Source organism: Oryctolagus cuniculus, chromosome 7 (assembly GCF_964237555.1).
Source record: "Oryctolagus cuniculus chromosome 7, mOryCun1.1, whole genome shotgun sequence".
In the NCBI taxonomy this organism is placed as follows: domain Eukaryota; kingdom Metazoa; phylum Chordata; class Mammalia; order Lagomorpha; family Leporidae; genus Oryctolagus; species Oryctolagus cuniculus.
Window position 1 is genome coordinate 36,077,392 of NC_091438.1, and position 13,412 is coordinate 36,090,803.

A 13,412-nucleotide genomic window follows, 5' to 3' on the forward strand; every position below is an offset into this window, starting at 1 on the left:
TTACCTGAGAATTTATTAATCATTTTAAGAGATAAATGTTCATTATTATATCTATATTTCAGTATCTGCTTTTGAATTAAACATGGTGGAATTAGAGTGTTACAATTTGGGGATTGGGAAAAGGACTTCTTAAAATCAAACTTTATTTTTTGAGAGTCACTCTAAGTTCAGGGCAAAACTGAGCAGAAAGTATAGATTGTTCCCATATGTTCCCTGTCTCCACATATGTGCCACATCTCCTGCTGTCAACTTCCCCCGCAGGAGTGGGAGACTGGTTCCAATTGATGACCCTACAATGATACATCATTATCACCCAAAGTCCATAGTTTACATCAGGTTGCATTCTTGGTGTTGTAAGTCTATGTTTTAACAAATGTAGAATGATATGTATCCAACATTACCATATCATGCAGAATAGTTTCACAGCCCCAAACATGCTCTATGCTCTCCTATTCATTTTGCCCTCTCTCCTAACCCTGGGCTAATGTTTTTACTATCTCCATAGTTTTGCTTTTCCAAAATGTCCTATTATTGAACTCTTGCAGTATGTAGCCTTTTCAGACTGGCCAATATGCATTTAAGTTTCTCTGTGTCTGATTGTGCCTTCATGGTACTTTTTTCTTTTTAATACTGAATAGTTTCTGTTGTCTGGATGTACCATAGATGGCTTATCCATTCATCTTCTAAAGTGTATCTGGATTGTTCTCACATTTGGGGCAATCATGAGTGAAAAATGCTATAAAAATAAAGTATGTATAAACATAAATATGTACTGTTCTTTGTGTGGGCACAATTTTTCAGCACATTTGGGAAAGTACTAAGGAGTGTGGTTCCTGGGTCAGATGATAAGTTTATGTTTCCTTTCATAAGAAACTGCCCAAGTGTCCTCTCTCTCTCTCTCTCTCTTTTTTTTTTTTTTTTTTTTTTTTTTGGACAGGCAGAATGGACAGTGAGAGAAAGAGAGAAAGGTCTTCCTTTTCCATTGGTTCACCCCTCAATGGCTGCTGGAGCCGGCGTACCGCGCTGATCTGAAGCCAGGAGCCAGGTGCTTCTGCTGGTCTCCCATGTGGGTGCAGGGCCCAGGGACCTGGGCCATCCTCCACTGCACTCCCGGGCCACAGCAGAGAGCTGGCCTGGAAGAGGGGCAACCGGGACAGAATCCGGTGCCCCGACTGGGACTAGAACCCGGTGTGCCGGCACCACAGGCGGAGGATTAGCCTAGTGAGCCGCGGCACCAGCCATCCCAAGTGTCCTCAAAAATGGCTGTGCCTTTTGCATTCCCACCAGCAATGAATGAAAGATCTGTCACCTCACATCATTGTCATCACTTTGTATCATCAGAATTTGGAATTTTGGCCACTCTAAAAGGCACGTTATAGTATCTCATGTTGTTTTACTTGATGACATAGGAAGCTGCACACTTTCTCATATACTTACTTGCCATGTATCTGCCTTCTTTGATGAGGTAAGCCTTTTTAGGTCTTTTGCCCATTTTCTAATCAGTTGTTAATTTACTTATTAGTTTTCAAGAGTTCTTTGTATATTTTAGATAACAGTCCTTTGTTAGATGTATCTTTGATAAGTATTTTCTTATAATCTGTGTTTTGTAGTCTACGTTTCTTAATTTTATCTTTTGCAGAGCAAAAATTTTTGAACTCAATGAAATTCAACTAACCAGTTACTTTTTTTATGGATTGTGCCTCTTGTATCAAAAATGTCATCACCATACACAAGGTTATGTAAATTTTCTCCTATGTTATCTTCAAAGAGCTTTATAGTTTAGCATTTTGATTTTTAGCCTATGGTCCATTTTGATTTTTTTTTCTAAAGATTTCATTTATTTATTTGAGAGACAGAGTTATAGACAGTGAGAGGGAAAGACAGAGAGAAAGGTCTTGCATCCACTGCTTCACTCCCCAAATGGCCACAATGGCCGGAGCTGCGCCGATCCAAAGTCAGGAGCCAGGAGCTTCTTTCAGGTCTCCCATGTGGGTGGGTGCAGGGGCCCAAGGACTTGGGCCAGGCCACAGCAGAGAGCTGGATCAGAAGTGAAGCAGCCAGGACTCGAACCAGTGCCCATGTAGGATGCTGGTGCCTCAGCCGGAGGTATAACCTACTACACCACAGCGTCAGCCCCTTGATTTATTTTTTGTGAAAGGTAGAAGGTCTATGCCTAGACTCATTACTTGTGCACATGGATGTCCACTTATTTCAGCATCATTTGTTGGAAAGATTGTCATTCCTCCACTGTATTGCCTTTGCTTCTTTGTCAAAGATGAGGTGGTTCTATTTATTGTATCTGTTTCTGTACTCTCCATTCTGTTCTGTTGATCTAGTTGTCTGCTTTTGCCAATTCCACGTTACCTTAATTACTGTAGGTTTATGGTGGGTCTTTTTTTAAAGATTTATTTATTTATTTGAAGGCAGAGTTACAGAAAAAGAGAGAGAGAGAGAATCTTCCAACTTCTGGTTCATTCCATAAATCAATGACCAGAGTTGGGCCAGAGCAAAGCCAGGAGCTTCTTCCCAGTCTTCCACATGGGTAGATTGGAAGTAGAGCAGAGGGACTTGAACCAGCACCCTTATGGGATGCCAGCACTGCGGGTCATGGCTCTAACCCGCTGTGCCACAGCACCAGCCCCAGTCTCAGCTGTTCTTAAGTAAATTTAACTCCTACCCTTCTCTTTAGAACAATTTGTTCCCCCTGGATCTCCAGAGTGAATATGATGTTTGTGGAAGGGCAATTAGCCCCTCAGTTATGACACCAGTTAGAATGCACATATCCTCTATACGAGTACCTGGATTCAACTGTTGGCTCTGGCTCCTGACTCCGGCTTCTTGCTAATGAAGACCTTGGGAGGCAGCAATGAGGGTGCAAGTAATTGAGTTCCTGCCACCTATATGGGAGAGCTAGACTGAGATCCCAGCTCCAGACTGCTGGCCCAGTCTCAGCCACAGAAGGCATTGAGGAATGAACTAGTGAATTGGAGTGCCCTCTCTCTGTTTGCCTCTCAAATAAATAAATAATTAAAAATAAAGTTTGTGGAAAATGGAGTGAAAAGATAAATATGCTTTGTTGCAAAAGCTTTGAAATCCATACATATGGGGGTCTTCAAAAAATTATCAGACAGGCATAATGTGAAAAAGTTATACGTGGTTTAAAAATATTTTTTGCACCAAAGTAAAATTTTCTTTCATTCTATTTTTCCATAAACTTTTTGAAGAACCTGCATCCATCCTGAAAGACAAATGCCATAAGGTTTTTTTTTTTTTTGCTCACTTAGCTACCTATGAATATGAAGTATGTCCAAAAAGGAAATCTCCACCTATCACCTTCTTACGCGCAGTGCTTTCCAGCTTCCTAGGCATTATATTATCTGCACCTAAAAGGAGATGATAAAACCAGGAGGGAGACAGAGGAGGAAAAGACTCCTCTGAGGTGGAAAATCTAGAAAGTGATGGCACTGGGACCAAAACGTCACTGCTGGCTCTTCTCACTGCATTCTGCATGCGACCTCCTGTTCATCTCTTGCCCACTGCCTCCCACTCACACTACAGAGCACCAGAAGTATCAACCTCTCACCAGTAGGTTCAAACTGCTCCTCCGAGATTTCTTTGGGGTCTCTGTAAACACCAAACACAAGCCACAGGTAATTGAATGAGTAAATCCATTAAATACAATGCCCAGTCTCCAGGAACTCGGCTGATCCCAGGAATTTTGGAGTCAGTCTTAGCCCATGTTTGGAACTTCTCTGCCTCTTCATTGTTTATTCAGTGATTCTTAGGATGGCTCAAAACCAAGCCTTCCTCAGTGCCTAGTGGCCAAAGGGAGATTCCAGCTAACTTACTACATCATTGGCCAAATGCTGGTGTACTCCACTTCGAGAATTACAGAAATTTGGAAACATAAAATAGTTATATGTAAAACAGTAAGGACAAACACAAAAAAATTAGAAAAGAAGCGACCAGCACTGTGGGATACTGGGTTAAGCCTCCATCTGCAGTGCCAATATCCCATATGGGTGCCAGTTCAAGTCCCAACTGCTCCACTTCCAATCCAGCTTCCTACTAACGCATCTAGAAAGGCAGCGGAAGATGGCCCAACTGCTTGGGCCCCTGCACCCACCTGGGAGACCTGGATGAAGCTCCTGGCTCCTGGCTTCAGATAGGCCCAGCTCTAGCCTTTGTAGCCACTTGGGGAGTGAACTAGCAGATGGAAGATTCTCTCTCTCTCTCTTCTGTCTCTCTCTCTCTCTCTTCCCCTCTCCCTGTCTCTTCCTTTCTCTGTAACTCTGCTTTTCAAGTAAATAGATAGATCCTTACAAAATAGAAAGGAAATAAAAATAAGAGACTTATTTTCAGCCAAATTACATATGAATAACACAAGCTCAGTCACAACATACCACATGTATGGGAATGCAATGAAAAGAGATGGGGGAAGTTTACAGAAGCCATCACTGTAGCCGTTAGGTGACTGGTGTCCTAACGAATATTCCTGGACTGGAATCTGGACATCTCAAACTTTTTATAAACTACATTATTAAAAAAAAAAAAAAACTTAGGTGCAATGTTTCTATACTAGGCTCTCAGTCAATACTGTTGAATAGAATTAAAATCAATAGAGTAGAACTGAACTGCCTAAAGCAACACACCTAGAAATTTATCAGCAGTAGCACCTAGCCTCAGCTGACATTAACATTCCCTGGGGAACACTTCAAGGTACTGATTCCCAATCCCCACCCTTAGATATCCTGATTTAATTGGTCTGGAAATCCTTAAGATCTACCTGAGGTCCCCAATTTACTGGTGAGCAGGCCTCATTTATAATGAATGAATTCAGAGAGGCCATGGGATTCCTGGGAATGCTGGACACATTTCTGGACTGAGTAGTCATTGTTGGAAGAGACTCGATCGATTCATATGTTGCACAAGTTTCAAGCAGGGCAAGAGGTATAAAGAGCCCAGTGTGTCGATGTAACGGACAGGTCACCCTTTATGGGAGCTGGCACGAGGCGTTAGCATGTCTGTGGAGGCCCATTTTTAGATGGGTGTTTGCTTTCTGGATGCCTGTGAGACGTGTGTTTGGGTTATGTTGGAGGTGTGGATGATGTAAAGTGCCTGCAAGTAGATCTTGTAAAGGAGCTTGGAAAGGATGTCCAAGAGTTAACGCTGACTTAAAATGGAGTGATATTAACACACGGGGCTGGACAGTCTAATGCTATGAGAGTTGTCTGCTAAAAATGCAACCACATAGAATGGTTTGAGCCAAATGTGTTATACATGATGGAGAATTTCCAGAACCTCAGGTCTAGGAAGTGGCCGTGCAGGAAGAGAAGAAAACAGTGAGTTCACAGAGAGGCTAGGAGAGGACAGGTGGTGAGGAGGCTCCTCCGGAGGGCACTCTCACTCTGCACTTGGACATAGAGACTGTTGAGGATTCTATGTAGAAGATTCTGGAAGGGTCTTTTCCATGTCCCTTCTCTTTGGGATTTATAAAACAGAAAAGAGGCGAGGGCTCCACCCTCAACCCCAGGAGCTGCTGCATCCCTTCTGACTACAGGGAGAGGAGAGGGGACATGCAGCAAAGAAACAGGGAAGATGTGCCTGCCTTTGACAACAGGGCCCTGGCTCAAGGGTCTGAACTCGGCTAGACAGGAAGCTCCTCAAATGCCAACTTCCTTTGAAGAGAGACCAGTGGGCTGGTCCTTTCTGAACCTTTCTTGATCAGCAACAGTGTAGATCCAAGCAAGGGATGCCTAGACAAGCCCAGCATCCTTCAGCCTCTGCTGCTTTGGGTGCGAAATCATTGTCAAAGCAAAAGGAGAGCCGGCGCCGCGGCTCACTAGGCTAATGCTCTGCCTTGCGGCACCGGCACACCGGGTTCTAGTCCCGGTTGGGGCGCCGGATTCTGTCCCGGTTGCCCCTCTTCCAGGCCAGCTCTCTGCTGTGGCCCGGGGGTGCAGTGGAGGATGGCCCAAGTGCTTGGGCCCTGCACCCCATGGGAGACCAGGATAAGCACCTGACTCCTGCCTTCGGATCAGCGTGGTGTGCCCACTGCAGCGCACTGGCAGTGGCGGCCATTGGAGGGTGAACCAACAGCAAAAGGAAGACCTTTCTCTCTGTCTCTTCTCTCACTGTCCACTCTGCCTGTCAAAAAATAAAAAAAAATAAAAAAAAAAAGGAAAGCTTCATATAGAAAATCCAGGAATATTCCCCCCATGAAGAGGAATTACTTCCGCTCAAAGGAAATGGGCACTAAGACGGAAGCCACCCATTTCAGAGTTCCACACACAGCCAAATCCAACTGCCCTCCCACCAACATCAGCACCAACTGCCAGAGCCGGGGCGGGGAGGGGGGGGGGCGCGGGCAGACGCTGTCCCACAGTATGTTCTGGTGTTCAGCAACTGTAACTGTAAGAGCTGATACGGTTAAGCCTTTCACAGTCTTCAGAACGCATTCCTGTCCAAGACCTTTTCAAACCATAATACTAAGAAGTATTGCTCTTATTCCCATGTCCTAAACTCAGAAGCCAAGGTGCAGAAAGGTAAAGCAACTTTGCCAAGTACTCAGTCAGTCTGGGTCTTCCGTCTAAACCTCAGGCTCACTGCACAACCAAACTCTGCACATACCAAGTATCCAGAATGTACCTACATCTGATCCCCAGATAGATGCTGATGCAAGTGCAAAAGTGGCCTCCAAGAGACAATCCACACTGCTCCCCAGCCCGATGGCCTCACCTCCCGCTCCCACAGGGAAACATGGAATTTGATTCCAAAAGTAACCAAGTGCATGTGCAGAAGGAGTGAGGGGAGTATTACTGAATAGTGATTCCAAGCGCAGGTTTTTGTGTCAGACATATGTAGAGTTTCGAATACATTAACTGCATTCGCTTTGGCTTCTTGTGTCTCTTCTCTAAGGTTTAATATCCTCTATAAGATAGAAATAATATCCTACAGATCTGTTTAAAAAAAATCAAATAACATCTGTAGAGTTTGGAGCTCGGAGCCCTGTACAAGTCGGTACTCAGATGTTACCTGTTCTTTGCACACGCACACAACCAAACACAGACACAGATGGCAGTAGCCCATGAACCCCCCGTCCCCATGAGCATCCTCTCTCTGGCTGATAACCTTGGGGTAACGTGTTGTTACTGTCCCTATTGTCTCAACAGAAACAAAGCTGAAAGTAGACCGTGAACCTGGCAGTGCGGAGCGGACCGAGCACTTGTTAACAACAGCAAGAACCTCAATTTCATGTCAAGCTCAGCCACAAATGTGCTGGGAGCCCCTGAGCAGCTCAGACCCCTCCCTGTCACCCTTGACATCTCCGAAACGAGGGGGGTCTAATGAGATCTCCAAGGCCCTCGCCGGGACTCTCACTCCGTGTTCCTCCACGCAAGACTGCAGAAAGCGAACAGTCGGCAAAATGGTGCTGAACCCCCTACTGGTTTGAACACACGGAACGCGCAACTCAAATGGCTGGCTGAGAGTCTCGGCCACTTGGAAGAACTCTCTTTCCCTTCGCATGGGACTCTTGGTCCTCGGCCAGGGACTCCGAGGTCTCGACTGAGAACAGCCCCAAGTCATTCGGGAACAAAGAAAAGCCAAACGCGCCAGCCCGCGAGACAACGAGTCCCGGAAAGGGTTTCCTCGTCCCCAGCAGAAAAGTCCTCCATGCCACTGCCGCCCCACCGGCCACCCCAGCTCGACAGAGGCCAGCCCTCAACCAAAGCCAGATGAACCCTCACAATGAAATCAGCACCGCCCCCAGAAGACAAAAAGTGCTCGGTCTACGGCCCCTCCTCAACGCAGACCCTCGACCACCACCACCAACTGCCCCAAAGCCAGGCTCCGGGCTCCACCTTCCCCATCCTGAGACTGACTCTGCGATCGGCCCGTCTTGCCTGCCAACAATTTCAGCCCTGCTAAGGCTGTTTATTGTGTCTCGCGGCTGCTATGGAGTCATTTCTTAGACTTGAGCCTTCTTTGGTTTTTAGGGCTCCTTGTGCTTCCTTCCATAACACAACGCCAGCCCCCACCCCCATCCCCCCAAAAAAACCAGCGGGATCTGATTTCGCCCGTCAGTGGTGCCCCGTTGCCCTCCCTCCCTGGCCTGACTTGAAGCTTCCTCCTGAGTCCTTTTTCAGACTTTTCCTGAGACACCGAGAGAAGTAGATGCAGAGCTTTCGTTTTTCGGAGGAGGAAAACACGAAGAAAAAAAGACCCGTTATCACTTACTTCCATCCAGGGGTGCACAGTTTGCGAACGAGGGAAACAGAGCTGCAGTCCACTGCGCTACCCCCAACCCCAAAAGGGGAACGTGTTGTGAAAGCTCCTTTTTCCACTGCGCCCGTGGAGCAGCCCGGTGGTAGGCATACATCCACAGGCTGATGCAAGATGCCTTTGAGAGAAACCTCACATTCTGAGGATTCCTGGGAAAGCGCCAGGGATCCCAGCATCCAATATATTGCACATTTGGTTTCAATTAGGAAGGGGGTTGGGGAGGGAAGAAGCAAAGTCACCAATCAGAGCTGTTTTCTGTTGAGAGACTATTTCTTTTGACCCAAGGGACCACGGGCAAAGCTATAATTTACAGCAAAACCCATTCATAGAAGAAAAAATATGCATAACCATAGGACAGACTTAAAGTCATAGCTCCCTTCTGCCTTATCCCCACCCGCAGCCATCCCCACGCCCTCCCTCTTCATTGAAGACCCTGTCCCCACTCTGCGACACCCACTCACTCCCACCTCACTTTTCTTACTTGAGCTGAAGCTATAAGCTCAACCTCAGTGCAGAGTCCTTCCCGACTACAGCGTTAGGACGGCTGGGTCACACACATGGAGTTATTTCTTCAGTGTTTTGGCCATGAAAACCCAGAGCTGAGCTCTCCCAAAAAAAGATTTGATCTAATCCCTTCCCCCCAAATGCTTCCCCCACCAAAAAAAAAAAAAAACCTGGATAGTTCCCGAGTCCAGGATTCCTATTTTTTTCCACTCAATTCCCAATTGGCCGCTGTCTCGGAGGAGCTGTTGCTGTCCTGAATTCATGCTGCTAAATGAAAACACAAGCGTTTACAAGAACTTTCTAAATTATTTTGTAAACTTTTTCTCCTCCCTCCCCCCACCCCTTTCTGCAGCCATGGCCAGAAATCATGTGAAAAGGGTGTGTAGGCGACAGGGGAGGAACCCTGGTGGCTGGGCTCTCCGAAGGGTAACTAATAATCCTCTCCATCATCCAGGCTCCAGCCTTAACCCTTCAGAGCCTGGATCATTCCTGCCCATGCTCAGGCTGGAAAGCCCTGGAAGTCTTGATTCTCTGTGAGAGAACATGGGGGACACAAGACAGGCAAGGGCTCAGGGCAGGAGATCCATGGAGGAAGGGAGATGACAAAAGGGAGCTGAAGAAGACCCGTCCTCCTTTGAGAGCCTGGGTTTTCACAAAGCATCTCCTTCTGCTGGGTCCTTCAGCCACCACCAGCTTCTCTCTGCTTGTCCCTCACCTGGGAGTGCACAGCTTTCTACAGAGGTGCAGGAATAGAGGTGGGGCAAACAGGAAAAGGGGGCGGAAGGGGACCTGGAAGGCAGGTGAGCTTTAAGCGTGAGATCCTCTACAAGGGGCACACAAGGCAGAGAAGCCTCCAGTAGGGGTGGCCATGAAATTTGGAGTCACGCTGCTGGTGTAAGCCCCTTCTCAAAGGCTCAGAATCGGTGTGACAGGGAGTTATCTGTACTGCCTGATTCTCAGATGGAAGAGGACACAGAGAATGAAGAGGCTGTTCCTAGGGTGGCCACGGAGATGATTCAAGGTAGCAAACTGAACCTAAGAGAAAGGACTAAGACTATGGTTATTTATTTGACAAGGAGAACAGAAAGTGTGGAAAGAAACCTATTAAGAAGACCCTTCAAGGAATGTACAGTCTCTAAAGTCACGTCAGGCTCACAGACTGGGACATTCAGCTCAATTCAGTAAGCACATGGGGACTTCAAATGTTTGTGGAACATGGAATTAAAGGAGGCGGGGAATGTGGTGCTGCAGATTAGGCTGCCATTTCCAATACTGACATCCCACATAGGAGCACAAGTTCAAGTCTTGGCTGTTCCACTGCTGATCCACCTCCCTGCTTATGCTCCTGGGAAGACAGCAGAAGATGGCCAAAGTGCTTGTGCCCCTAGAACCCACATGGCCAGACCTGGCTGTTGTGGCCATTTGGGGAATGAACCAGCAGATGGAAGATCTCTCTCTCTCTCTCTCTCTCTCCCCTCTCCCCTCTCCCCTCTCTCCTCTCTCCTCTCCCTTCTCCCCTCTCCCACCTCCCCTCTCCCACCTCCCCTCTCCTCTCTCCCTTCTAAATAAATGAATAAGTCAAACTTTACAAAAAATTTTTGAAATTCATAATCAGTTTCTCCTGATACACATTTTCTTTATTTATTTATTTGACAAGCAGAGTGGACAGTGAGAGAGAGAGAAAGGTCTTCCTTTGCCGTTGGTTCACCCTCCAATGGCCGCTGCAGCCGGTGCGCTGTGGCCGGCGCACTGTGCTGATCCGATGGCAGGAGCCAGGTACTTCTCCTGGTCTCCCATGGGGTGCAGGGCCCAAGCACTTGGGCCATCCTCCACTGCACTCCTGGCCACAGCAGAGAGCTGGCCTGGAAGAGGGGCAACCGGGACAGAATCCGGCGCCCCGACCGGGACTAGAACCCGGTGTGCCGGCGCTGCAAGGCGGAGGATTAGCCAAGTGAGCCGCGGCGCCGGCTTCTGATACACATTTTCAATGAACTTCTTGAAGACTCTTCATGTGCATGGATTTCAAAATCATTTCCACCAGAATAAATTTATAATTTAATTCCATTTCTACGAACATTCTTAGTACCCTGATATATGTTGAGCATTTATCATGCACTTTACTGGGCACTTTCTGGAGACAACTGTAGTCATCGGTTATAGAAATAGTCCTAGTGGGCCCAGCGCTGTGATGTAGTAGGTTAAGCCTCTCTGCCTGCAGCACTGGCATCCTATACAGGCGCCAGTTCGAGTACCAGTTGCTCTGCTTCCAATCAAGCTCGCAGCTGATGGCCTGAGAAAGCAGCAAAGGATGGTCCAAGTGCTTGGGCCCCTGTACCCACGTGGGAGACCCAGAAAAGCTCCTGGCTACTGGCTTTGGATCCGTTCAGCCCTAGCTGCTGTGGCCATTTGGAGAGTGAACCATCGGATAGAAGACTTCACTCTATCTGTAACTCTACTTTTCAAATAAACAAATAAATCTAGAAAAAAGGAAGAAAGGAAGAAAGGGAGGGAGGGAGGGAGAGAGGGAGAGAGGGAGGAAGAGTCCTAGAATACTCCTCCAATATCTAGCTCTATAGCTAAAAAGAATGCTAAAAAGAATGAAATTTACATCTTGGTTACTGGTCTGCTTAGGTTTTCTATGTCTTCATGGCTCAATTTATGTAGGTTGTATGTGTCCAGGAATCAAGACTCCACTAAAATACTATTGAAACTAATAAAAAAATTTTAGTAAAATTGCAGGATATAAAATCAACACACACAAAAATAGACAATGCTTAGACTGAGAAAGAACTTCTAAGATCAACTCCATTCATAATAGCTACAAAAAAATTAAATACCTTTGAAAAATTAGCCAAGTACATCAAAGATCTCTATGATGCCAATTACAAAACATTAAAGAAGTAAACAGAAGAAGACACAAAAAATGGAAAAATCTTCCATGTTCATGGATTGGAAGAATCAATATCATCAAAACATCTATACTGTCAAAAGCAATTTACAGAGTCAATGTGATACTAATCAAAATATCAAGGACATCCTTCTCAGAAATAGAAAAAATGATGCTGAAATTCATATGGAAGCACAGGAGATATCAAATAGCTAAAGCAATCTTATACAACAAAAATAAAGATGGAGGGAGTACATTGAGCTCCATAGAGACAGCGCCGGGGCAAGTGAGAGACGGACGGGCACTGGGCAACTCTGTGCCTCGCTGAGGAAAAATAACTAAACATGGGCAAAGGAGATCCTAAGAAGCCAAGAGGCAAAATGTCATCATATGCATTCTTTGTGCAAACTTGCCGGGAGGAGCATAAGAAGAAGCACCCAGATGCTTCCGTCAACTTCTCAGAGTTTTCTAAGAAGTGCTCAGAGAGGTGGAAGACCATGTCTGCTAAAGAGAAGGGAAAATTTGAAGACATGGCAAAGGCGGACAAGGCTCGTTATGAAAGAGAAATGAAAACCTATATCCCTCCTAAAGGGGAGACAAAAAAGAAGTTCAAGGATCCCAATGCGCCCAAGAGGCCTCCTTCAGCCTTTTTCTTGTTCTGTTCTGAGTATCGCCCCAAAATCAAAGGAGAGCATCCTGGCCTGTCCATTGGTGATGTTGCAAAGAAACTGGGAGAGATGTGGAATAACACTGCTGCAGATGACAAGCAGCCCTACGAGAAGAAGGCTGCCAAGCTGAAGGAAAAGTACGAGAAGGATATTGCTGCATACCGAGCTAAAGGAAAACCTGATGCAGCGAAAAAGGGAGTCGTCAAGGCTGAAAAGAGCAAGAAAAAGAAGGAAGAGGAGGAGGATGAAGAAGACGAAGAGGATGAGGAGGAAGAGGAAGACGAGGAAGATGAAGATGAAGAAGAAGATGATGATGATGAATAAGTTGGTTCTAGCGCAGTTTTTTTTTTCTTGTCTATAAAGCATTTAACCCCCCTGTACACAACTCACTCCTTTTAAAGAAAAAAAATTGAAATGTAAGGCTGTGTAAGATTTGTTTTTAAACTGTACAGTGTCTTTTTTTGTATAGTTAACACACTACCGAATGTGTCTTTAGATAGCCCTGTCCTGGTGGTATTTTCAATAGCCACTAACCTTGCCTGGTACAGTATGGGGGTTGTAAATTGGCATGGAAATTTAAAGCAGGTTCTTGTTGGTGCACAGCACAAATTAGTTATATATGGGGACGGTAGTTTTTTCATCTTCAGTTGTCTCTGATGCAGCTTATACAAAATAATTGTTGTTCTGTTAACTGAATACCACTCTGTAATTGCAAAAAAAAAAAAAAAGTTGCAGCTGTTTTGTTGACATTCTGAATGCTTCTAAGTAAATACAATTTTTTTATTAAAAAAAAATAAAGATGGAGGCACCACAACACCAGATTTTAAGACATACTACAGAGCAATTACAATCAAAATAGCCTGGTACTGGCACAAAAACAGATGGCTAGACCATTGGAACTAATAGAAATGCCACAAATCAACTCATGCATCTATAACCAACTTATCTTTGACAAAGGAGCTAAAATAAATAAAAGATAAAAATAAATAAAGATCTTTCTCTCTCTCTCTCATTCTCTCTCCCCTCTCCCCTCTCCCCTCTCCCCTCTCCCTTCTCCCCTTTCCCACCTC

At 45.7% G+C, this 13,412-nt stretch overlaps 2 protein-coding genes across 9 annotated transcripts in view; one reads left to right on the forward strand and one right to left on the reverse strand.

The window, feature by feature from the left end:
* Positions 1-9,079, reverse strand: part of DDR2 (discoidin domain receptor tyrosine kinase 2) — a 175,378-nt gene extending 166,299 nt beyond the window's left edge. The window contains exon 1 of one of the 8 annotated variants that reach the window (XM_017345723.2): positions 8,958-9,079. In XM_017345723.2, coding sequence (XP_017201212.1) covers positions 8,958-9,050 — 93 coding nt within the window. In that variant the 5' untranslated portion in view covers positions 9,051-9,079. Of the gene's footprint in view, positions 1-8,238; positions 8,448-8,764 lie in introns of those variants that run through there. The other 7 variants (XM_017345728.3, XM_070077433.1, XM_070077432.1 and 4 more) reach the window with 7 other exon arrangements.
* A 2,844-nt stretch (positions 9,080-11,923) lies between these two features.
* LOC100358889 (high mobility group protein B1) lies at positions 11,924-13,140 on the forward strand. The gene has a single exon (XM_002715953.5). It carries the CDS (start codon positions 12,019-12,021, stop codon positions 12,664-12,666), a length of 648 nt encoding a protein of 215 aa, XP_002715999.1. The 5' UTR covers positions 11,924-12,018; the 3' UTR covers positions 12,667-13,140.
* Positions 13,141-13,412: the final 272 nt, after the last annotated feature.

What these genes read in the sequence shown, in the direction of transcription:
- LOC100358889 (XM_002715953.5), top strand. Translation starts at nt 12,019, where the DNA reads ATGGGCAAAGGAGATCCTAAGAAGCCAAGAGGCAAAATGTCATCATAT.